At 49.4% G+C, this 10,720-nt stretch overlaps 1 protein-coding gene across 1 annotated transcript; it reads left to right on the top strand.

Moving 5' to 3' along the window:
- Window positions 1-654: 654 nt before the first annotated feature.
- Window positions 655-10,127, top strand: CCL5 (C-C motif chemokine ligand 5). Its single transcript, XM_019626851.1, has 5 exons — window positions 655-717; window positions 4,026-4,098; window positions 4,353-4,580; window positions 5,797-5,908; window positions 9,659-10,127. Exons 3-5 carry the CDS (start codon window positions 4,505-4,507, stop codon window positions 9,744-9,746), a joined length of 276 nt encoding a protein of 91 aa, XP_019482396.1. The 5' UTR covers window positions 655-717; window positions 4,026-4,098; window positions 4,353-4,504; the 3' UTR covers window positions 9,747-10,127.
- Window positions 10,128-10,720: the final 593 nt, after the last annotated feature.

The following is a 10,720-nucleotide window of genomic DNA, read 5'->3' as shown; positions in this document are numbered from 1 at the left end:
ACTGATCTGCCTCGCCCAGGAAGAGCGCAATGATGGTGCCAACTTGGGCCAGTGAAGCGACATCCTCCACAACTAGACTGAAGAACAAAATGACAGCAACTTGTTTGTTCCCCTTCCCCCAATTCCCCAGCACTGTTCCCATCCCCCCAATTCCCCAATGGAAATCTTTAAAAAAAAGAAAAGGGAAACTTCTGACAAGCATGCAGAGGAAAACAAAAACAAAAAGACAGACTCCAACCTGCCAGGAGGAAAGAGTAGGGCCTGAAAGCATCTATCAACCAGCAATTTTGGAACAACTGATGCTTCGCTCCCTCCCTCCCCCCCGGACTCGTTCCCAGGGCTGCCGCACCCCAAGACGCCTTATGGTGGGCTCCTCCAGTAACCTAAGGCCACTGAGCACATCAGTAAACATGCCACATGTGGTCTGCAGCTGCAGCAAACAAGCAGTGGTACACAGCCAGTGTCCCGTGTGGTGAAGGTGAGAAGAGTGGGGGAGGCTGAGCTGCAACCCTCCAGCCTGAATGTGGTCAGAAGGATGAGATCAGTTGTCACAGTCAGTCAGTCCCCCTGACCTAGAGAAATGCACATGAGGTGATGGGTGGGAGGACAGGAGCAGGACAGAGTGCCATCGAAAGAACAATGCAGAGCTGGACCAAAAAAGGGCAGGATGTGGCAGAAAGAGTCCTGGATAGGGATTTGAATCCTGCCTTCACCTGGGTGAGTCCCCAGAGCCTGCTGGGAGGCCAGTGGCACCTCCACACTGCTGCCTCCTACAGCTCCTCTAACAGCATTAATGGAGCAGCTACCCCAAGCCCGGTCCCACAGAAACAAGGAAGGGTGAGACAGCAGATCACTGATCACCAGCTCAAATGGGAAATATTTATACTTGTAAACAAGAGTGGAGGGCGGGGGAGGAGGGGGCAACACAACCAGGGAGCAATTCTCCAATTTGCAGGTGGGAAAAACGAAGGCTCAACAGGAGGAAGTGACTTTGCCTGACGCTTTTCTCCTGGAGCCCACTCTGGAATTTCTAGAGGATGGAGGGACTTTCCCAGGCTTTGGACTTGTTTTTTAAGCAGCCAGAAAAACCAGAGCTGCTCCCCACACAGTCTTAGGGGGAAGTCCAGGCCTGAACAAAGCTTGGAATCCTGCTGGACTGAGGTTTCACTTTCTTTGCCTGCCTTTGGTTTTCCAATGTCACAGCGTGGGGCTGGGCCAGGGGCCAGCTTAGCTTAGGAAGAGTGAATGAAAGAGGAAAAAGGAAGACATGGCCAGGAGGGAAGGGGGAGGGGCTGCATCAGGCTGGAGAAAGCGTGCGCCCGGCTTTAGCGAGGAATACGCTAGGAAAAGGGGGTGCAGGACGCATAAAGATGGATGAGAGCCAGCCCTCTGAACTCGAGAGGCCCATCAATGAGCCTGCAGGGTTGATGAGCCTCCTATATGCCAAATGACACGTGTGTGTCTGTGTAGGTCTCCACAACGTTTGTGGGAAGTGTTCACAGCTTTCCTTAGATTCTTAAAGGGCTGCATTACCCAAAATAGGTTGGAAGCAATGTCTCATTTTACAGAGGAAGAGACAGTGTGTGGCTCACTGTAACTCCTAGTAACAACGTGTATGGTGAATAAGCCATGAGTGAGCGGCGGAGACCAAGCACGCTGGCAGACAGGGAGGGCGGAGACGGCTTCATGCCATCTGTACCTCAGCTACAGCTTCCTAAGCATGCCGCTGTCGTTACTTCCCTTGATCCTCTCAACCGCAAGTGCGGTGGTCAGGGAGGCAGGTGTTCCTAGTTTCCAGGAACATCAAATGCTGGTTGAAGCATAGCGGTAGCTGCCATTCAGTGAACGCCCCTGTACCAAGTACCGTGCTGCTTAATTTACACAGGCTCTTTGATTTCCTCATGGAGTCAGTACATTAGAGCCAGAGAATTTTGCACAGAAGAAAGTGAGTGGCAGAAATGGAATTACAATTAGGTTCTTCCCCGTCCTCTGCGTCCCGCCCCCCCACCCACACCCACACACACACACACAATCCACTGGAGCCACCAAAAGGGAAGAAACATGTTCCTGATGTACCCATTGCCTATTCCTGCTCAGCAACCCCACCATCCGACCTCTCCCCCGTGCCCACTACCACTTATACACAAACATGCACACACCCTTACACCCAGCAGGAAGGTTCACGGGATTGACAGAAGAGGACCATGTTGGTCCATCTGTGGGTGGGTCCCCTCACTGGGTGGGTCCCCTCACCTCTCTCCTAAGCTCACGTCCCAACTCAGCAAATTTAGTATCTGGGAAAATGCTTTCCTCTCTTCCTCAAAGAGGGAAACTGATATCAAGGAAAGGAAACAGAAATAGAGCTCACATGGAAAAACTGAACCTCAGCAAACGTTTCAGGGTTTCTCTAAAAGCAATGCGGTGTGGTAGAAAGTCTACGAACCCAGACCTGCATTCAATGTGGGGTTCTACAACAACACTTCAGGCGACGGGACCCTAGGCAAGTCACTTAACCTTTCTAAGCCTCAACTGACGCATTTGAGTAAAAATAAACACTTTTTGCTTAAAAATAAACACTTCCATAATAGAGTTCACTAATCCCTACTAATTAGGGTCTGGTCTACACTGCTGGAAAGCCTAAAGTAGAGAATATCCTTAAAGGGATTGCCATTTTCTTACTCTTAATAATAATATCATCATAATAGCTAATGTTATTAAGTACTTAACATGTGTCAAGCATTGCACTAAGAGCTTACAAGCATGAGCACATTTATGGAGACAGTTGTCTCAACAGCCGTGGAGGAGCCTTAGTTATTATCGCTGATTTATATAAGGAAACTGAGGCCACAGGGATTAAGTAACTTGCCTAAGGGCACCTAGCTAGCAAGTGGGGGACACACCCGAGTCCCTGCTCTTACCCACCAGGCTACACAGCCTTTCACGTGTTTCGTAACTAAGGGGGCTATGTGAAGGGAACAATTAAAACAGGCACAACACTGTTATATGGATGGATGCATGTTTCTGAAGTGTTTGCCGTTTCTTTCTTTAAATGAGATGGCCATCCCTTCCAAAACTGGGTTTCTATCATTAACCTGTGAATGAGGAAGGAATGAGAGGATTCTTGTGACAAGCTTAGAATAACACCCGGCACCTAGAAAGGACGGACTAGCTGTTAACTGCCCGACTGATGTGAGTCAGTGGAAAGAGGTTGAGCCTGGTCCTCAGAAACACCTTATTGGAGGTATGACCTTGAAGACCTTAATGACCCTTTTGCAGAAGCTCCATTTCCGCTTCTGCAAAATGAGATTAATAACCACCTTGCCTCAAAGTCACTGTGAGAAACAAAGGAGGAAGGAAAAAAAAAAGGTCTTCTCATTCTGAGTGATTCAGCCACCGTTGGCCACCACGACATTATGTGACAGCAGCTAACAAGAAAATGTTCTTGGTATTAAGATTACATTCTTTTTAAATGGGGACATGGGCATAATTAACAGCTGACACATGCAAAACCCTTAGAATAGTGGCTGGCACACAGTAAGCCTTCAGTAAATGGCTAATAATTGTAGTGTGTAGCATGAGCTCTCTTTCTCTCTCTCTCTCTTCCTCTCTCTTGTCCCCCCTCCCCCTTCTCAACAAGCCTATAACCAATTATCCCACTTTATAAACAAGGAAATAGATGCTCAAAGACATTAAGAAACTTTCCCAGGGATCGCTCAACAAGTAAATGGAGGTGACCCTGCAGGGGTTATGAAAGCAAGACCCACTCTGATTCATATCCGGTGAAAAGGTCGCGAATGCCCAGTTCAGACCCACTGCCCCAATCACAGGGTGGGTGCTCTCCTTTGGGGACTGTATGTCAGAGGACCCTCCCCTTCTCAATAAAACACCTCGTAAATAACATCCTTCCGTGGGTAAGAGAGAGAAGGTACAGACCTGTAATTCATCAAAAAGAACTTGGAAAGCAACCAGATAAACACACAGTTGTTCCTGGTCCTGTCCCAACCGTCCCTTCTCCTGCCCCCAAGGAAGCAGCTTCCTGACCTGTGAGGAGAACCCCTGCCAGGGAAGACAAAGCTGAGGATGCCAGCAGAGGAACAGGTTTTCCACCACCAGCGCGGTTCTACCTCTTGCTGAGGGTGAAGGGAGAATTGATGAGCTCACTCTGGATGGGAGGGTGGTGGGGAAGGGGAAAGGAAAGGGGAAGGGGAAGGGGAAGGGGAAAGGAAAGGGGAAGGGGAAGGGGAAGGGGAAAGGGAAACGGGAGGGAGAGAGAACGAGAGAGGGAGACTCAGATTTCCAGAGGCTATTTCGGTTTTCTTTTCTGTTTCATGCAATTTCGCGTACACTATCAGCCAGTGTGTGACTGCTGTTTTGGAAACTCCCGTTGGGGGCGCCCCCTCTACTGGCCTGACTCCCTATAAAGGGCTGGCCCGAGCTGCAGAGAATCCCTGCAGAGGATCCTGAGGCAGCACAGTATCTCCCACAGCCTCTGCCCACAGGTACCATGAAGGTCTCCGCAGCTGCCCTAGCTGTTCTCCTTGCCGCTGCTGCCTTCTGCGCTCCTGCATCTGCCTCCCCATGTAAGTCCGGGTCCTGACCACCACGGCCCCCCGGAGTCAGACCCTCTGGCTAGCCCAGGCCTTGCCCTCTTTTTAGCTGGAGCATTTATACTGTCTGAACCCTATGATTTACATGCTTACTTGTTGCTTTTCCCAGATGTCCAGTTGTCCCTGATAGATCTCTAAGCCACTTCATGGCAGGGACCCTCTGGTTAACTTTTCTGTGGCTTGCAGGTGCTCACGGGGTGTGGACAGATGCTGGGGATATTAGGGGGCAGGGGCAGCTCAAGCTGACCTCAAAACACAACTAAATCATGCCTAACGCCAGCAGAGTTTATAAGAAACTTATAAGCACTTAATTAAAACTTTCCTGGGACGGTCATATTTCCCCCCATTTCATAGATGGAAAAAAAAAAGCAGGACCTGGGAGAGAATAATGAAAGTGAATTAAGTGCCTACTTATGGGTCAAGTATTATGCTAATTGCTTTATATACTCGTATATCATCTTAGTTAATACTTACAACTACTCTGAGTAGCTGTCCTTGACTTACAGATGGAGAAACAGAGACCTACAGAGGTTAAGTAAATTGCCAAGGTCACACAGCTGGAAGTGGGGAAACCGGCATTCAAACCCAGTTCTGTCTGGCTTTTAAACATTCCTACTCTGCTGGGAAACCGCAACTGACACCTCCCAGGGTCATCCTGAATTAACTGACCAACAAAAAGTCCTCCTTTTCTGTTACAGCACTTCTTACTATACCTCACCCAGAGGCTCCCAAGATCCAATACACATCTTGAGGCCCCTCTTTGGGGTCCTGACTGAGCCATGAAATCTGAGTTTCGGAAGCCTCCCCCAGCCCACCCATGGCCTCAAAAGAAACTAAGTTCTGAATCCATTGAGGATCTTAGAAGGGCAAGAATAAGGGCGGAGCGCCCAAGACAAGTCGGGTGGAGGCACCACATGTCCTGAGAGCCAAAGGCATAGGGTTATGTTGTAGAGAGAAGGCTACGAGCTAGGCTCAAGGATTAAATGAGGGGTTGGGGAGAACCTCTCAGTCCTCTGTTGGAATCCCCACTCTGTCACTGTGTGTCCACGGCAAAGTGCCTTTACCTCTCTGAGCCTCAGTTTCAGCCACAGGAAGACAATAGTCTATTCAAGATAAATCATATAAGGTACCCAGCACAATGCCCAGTGTGCACTGGCACTAAATCCAGGGGTCTCCTTCCTTCTCCCAGATGCCTCGGACACCACTCCCTGCTGTTTTGGCTACATCTCCCGTCCACTGCCCCACACCCACATCCAGGAGTATTTCTACACCAGCAGCAAGTGCTCCATGCCAGCAGTCGTGTAAGTATCAGACCTATGGAACCCTTGGGGGGGAGGGTGAGGAAGGGGCGCCTGCTGTTGCAGAGCCAGTCCCCCAAGGAGCCCCTCCTCCAGCCACTCAGGTAGCCGTGGCTCCTCCCCCTCCAGCTTCTCATTCCCCTGCCATCATGTAAAAGGATTAGACCAGGTGTTCTTGGAGGGTCCTTCCCACTCGGATGAACCGGGTTATGTCTCCGATATTTACGGATGTGAGTTTTACTCAAATATTGTCTGCAATGCCCCTGCCTGAAGACGATGGACTCATCCCTTTCTAGTTAGGAACCCCACAGTCCCCCATATCCCACAGCCAATCAAATCCACCTATAATCTCTGGAACGAGGGAGGAGAGGTCAGAAGTCATGGCCTGAGTTGTAGTCAAGTGTGTAAAAAAAATACTTATGGATTGGTGAAGAAATAATGAAATGAGATTCTCCTTTAACTATGCAAGCTAATACTACAATCCCTACCACCTAGGAAATGCCTACTGTGTGTCAAATGTCTTCCGTGCATTATCTCTACACTTCATCATAATAGCCCTGACCGGTAAAGAGAATTCTACCGCGTTTCAGATAATGAAACGGACCCAGAGAGGTTTGGCGACTTGCCCAAGGTTGTGCAGTAAGTGAGGAATGGAGCCTCTCTCTGAAGCCTCTGCTTGCTGCTAGAGCAAGATCCTTAGCGATAGTTGCTTAAGAAATTTAAGACGATAGAGACTTAAAGAATTTAAATGGGGCAATCATGAAGTTTCTTTTATAATGGTGAAGTTTTTTTGATCCAAAAATTCCTGTGACTCTGGCAAAGTAATAGGTATTCAGAGTTGACCTTTGGTTCTGATGAATCCTTCAAAGTACAGTGGTAATATTTAACATGACTAATTTTATTTCTGAAAACAAATTATTTTTGAAAAGAAAAAAAGTCGTTCTTTGAGCACCAATTACAGGCAGGCAGAGCTTAGTAAACCACCATCCCTGCCGTTATGGGTCTCATAAGCTAATAAGAGGATATGATAGACAGAGCAGTGACAAAGACACCCGGCATAAGAACATTACAAAAGGAGAGAGGGAATACACCCAGCTTGCTTCGGGGATTAAGAGAAGGGGTTCAGGGGAAGTTTGCTGCATAAGGTGCTGTTGGACTTGGAAGTGGACTAGCAGAGAAAGGCTTGAGGGACTGGGTCCATCAGACAGAGGCAACGTCACCAGGGCTCCTCTGGTTTATGTGGCGTCTCCGCGTAGTAAAGCACTGAGGGCTTGAGTGTCGGCACAATGAAGCAAAAGCGTTAGTGTTGTCCAGCGTGGCTTGAGCTGGAACAGGGAACGCCGAGAAAACGGGTCCAATCAAGAGGCTGTTGTTATCCCCGTGAGTGGTATTGAAGGCTGAACAGTCACTGAAGGGAAGGGAAGGAGAGACGGGGCAAGGAGCCTTCAGAGGTGGAAGCAGCCACCCCGGGCAGGTGATGTGAAGTCAGGAACAAGGAAGAGAAAGGGATGGAGGGCGACGCTGAGGTATCAGCCTAGATGACTGGAGAAGTGTGGAGCCCGCCGAAGTCTTGAGGAAGCGCTGTTTCAAGAGGAAAGAGCCAAGGGAGCAGCAGGACGACCCTGTGGCAGCGTCCAGCTGGTAGCTGAGGAAAGGGCGTTGGGGCTAGAGATACGACATTCTTTCATAGGAGGAAGGGGTCTCTCAACGTAACAGTAGCACTATAGTACAGTCTTGGCTGGCTCCAGAGCTCGCCTGCCTTTGTTAGAATCCCAGCTCTGCCAACTGGTAGCTGCATGGGCTTGGACCCACCACTTAACCTCTCTAAGCCTCAATTTATTCATTTGTAAAGTGGAGTAAAATAGAATTATTTCCCCCACTGGGTCAAAGTGAGAATAACAACATGCAAGATAAAATTGGAACATTTTTCTTTGTCCTGACACACAGTAGGTGCCTGGTAGGTGTTAGCATCATCATCCTTCTCCTCCCCTAAATGTATTATTATACGCATAGAAGTGACCAGTGAAGCTTGATGAGTGAATGCAATTCATTCATTCACTAACTCATTCACTAAACATCCATTAAGCACCTACTGTGTGCCAGACCCAGGGCCAGAGACTTGGGAAAGCACACAGAACAGGGCAGCAACTTTGAGCAGTTCTCAAGGGGCAGGTGACGGTAGAGGCTCCCAAAGAGACCGAGCAGGAAGAGAAGTAGGAGGGAAGTCAGGCAAGTAGAAGGTCCCCACAATGGAGGCAGGGAGAGAAGGCTTGGCAAAGAGGGACGATTCTCCAGTGTCACGCTCTACAGGGAGGAGGAAGAAATGGAGGCCTGAGCAACCGTAACCCCAGATGCTGGCTTCCTGGCCTTTTCATTTCCTGGCCACAGGCCAGGGGCCTGAGGAAAGAAAATGTGCGTCTTCAGGATTTCCTGTATGACACCGGGTTTAACAAGGGCAAGGTGTGGGTCTGAAGCGCTCTCACCACCCCAAGTAAGAAAACGAACACTAGGAGGCACAAGAGCCCAGAATCCCCATTCTGTTCGCTTCTGTGCACACCAGGATGAGACAGAGGGATGGTCAAGCGGCTCTGAGTAAGGCTCAGAAAACGGGAAGCAGCTTTCCTGAGAGCAAACACTATCCATGATAGAGCACAAAAAGGGACCAAGAAACCCTCATTCTCAGCAGACAGCCTAAGCCTTTGTCTGAAAACATCCAGAAGAAGCTGCCAAAATGAGAAAGGGCCAAACCCCAAAGTAACACGTTAATTGAAACCACTGCTATCCAGGCCCAAGATCTCCCCCAAACAGAACAAGTCTCCCAGTAACAGGGGAGGGCGGGCAGCTAAACTGAGCCCCTGATCCCCAACCTTTTATGCCTCCACCTTACAGCATCAACAGCTGTAGGAATAAGGCCACTGGCTCACAGGTTAGTTGGTAGAAGTGCTCGGACACTGCCACTGTCCTCCGCCTCTCTGAGCCATGGTGTCCCATACCAGGACCTTCAGTCTCTGATCCACCCTACAGCAGAGGTCCCACAGCATTCCAATAACAACACATCTATGGTATTTTCCAAAACCACTGCACACATACTGTTTCAACTGACCTTCACAATAATTGGGCAACGTAGGAAGTACTTCTATTCACATTTTCGAGGGAAGCAAATAGACTCAAAGGCCCTAAGTGATTTGCCCAAGGTAATCCAACGAGTAAGTGGTGAAATCAAGACCCAAGTTCATGTCCTTCTTTCATTTGCCATGTATGCATAGGTGTATTCATTTGTTGAGTGTCTACGCTGTGCCAGGCACTGGGTTATCTGAAGCCAAATTATAGGTTTGTTTTACTAGTTCTTGTCTCCCACTTAGTCAGCCATGACTCAGTTCCTGGAGGACACCTCTTTTTCTCTGCATCTTGGGCACCCAGCACAAGGTCTGAAACAGAGGAAGTGCTGAGAAAAGGCTAGTGGTTGACCAACTCAACCCTGAGCCCCTGTATCGCCAAGGCGCCATATCCCCTTAGGCTTGCGTGTTTGTGTGTGGGTGAAAACACACACAAGCCCGCCTTTGGCTTGGAGCCCTTTGAACCAATAGAAAAGGAAATGCCCTTTCCTTAAAAGCCACAGATACAATCTGATGGAGTTCCAAAAACGACCCACCCAGTACCATCATTTCCCCTGATGCCTCCATCCGTCTCGTTACCCAAACTGGGAGTACGAGTGCTGACCAGGTCTCCCTCTCTTCTCCTCCTCTCCCACAGCTTTATCACCCGAAAAAAACGCCAGGTGTGTGCCAACCCAGAGAAGAAATGGGTGCGGGAGTACATCAACTCTTTTGAGTTGAACTAGGATGGAGGGCACCTTGAAGTTGAACTCCGGCCAAGTTTCCTATTGCTTCTTGCTCTTGTCCTAACCGGCCAGCTTAGGGGGCTTCTCCCCAATCGCCTACTCTCACCCGCTCCGTAGAGAGCAAAGGTTCCACCACACAGCAGCAGTTATCAAAGCCTCCCCCCACCTGAAGCCTCCACAAGCTCCTGAGGCTCTGCCTTGTTGTACACAGGAAGTCGTCGGGCTCTGAGCTTCAGGCTCCTCAGCTCTGCCATGGCTCTGCAGTCAGGAAGGAAAGTGGGCTTCTATGGTAATGTCCCGCAGCCAAAGCTCCCATCTCAGCTCCTCACTGGGATAGGCTGACTGGCAAAAGTGAAAAATCGGCTTTCCATTAAAATGCTCCAGGCAATTACAAAGCTGGCTTCTGGTTTGATTTCCTCCTCGGGAACCGTCCGTCCTCATGAGCGTTCAGCATGCAGGGGTCCAGGGCTTGTACACATCTGGTATCCACCCGAGATTTGGGGGCCATGGCCCTGCACAGTGACCAAGGCTGGGAGCACAAGCTCTGTGAGAAGGGGCACGGGCACGACAGAGCAGGTAAAGTAACCAGTGACTTATCCACTCAGGGGGGAACCAACGGCCACCACGTCCCCATCCCCAGTCCCCAGGAATTTGTCTCACTTCCTGCCACAGCACCTTCCTGTTCCTTAGACCGTGGCTGGCCCTTCACCCACTGTGCTTCCCCTGCCACCCTTGTCTACCCTACACCTTATCCCCAGGGAGGGATACTCTACATTCTTGCTCATGGAATGGGATTGAATGGCAACCCCCAAAATACCTCAGTTCTTTCAAATAAAGAAAAGAAGGAAGGAAAGGGGGGGGGAAGGAGGGAAGGAAGAAGGAAGGAGGGAAGGAAATAGAAAGTAGGAGCACTCCCACCTTCCATCTATGTGTCCCTTTGTGTGACTCTATATGACATTATATATCATCATAAT

This window comes from Hipposideros armiger, unplaced genomic scaffold, assembly GCF_001890085.2.
Source record: "Hipposideros armiger isolate ML-2016 unplaced genomic scaffold, ASM189008v1 scaffold_692, whole genome shotgun sequence".
NCBI classification, from domain to species: domain Eukaryota; kingdom Metazoa; phylum Chordata; class Mammalia; order Chiroptera; family Hipposideridae; genus Hipposideros; species Hipposideros armiger.
Note: the sequence above shows the minus strand (reverse complement) of the source record. Positions and strands in the feature narration are given on the sequence as shown.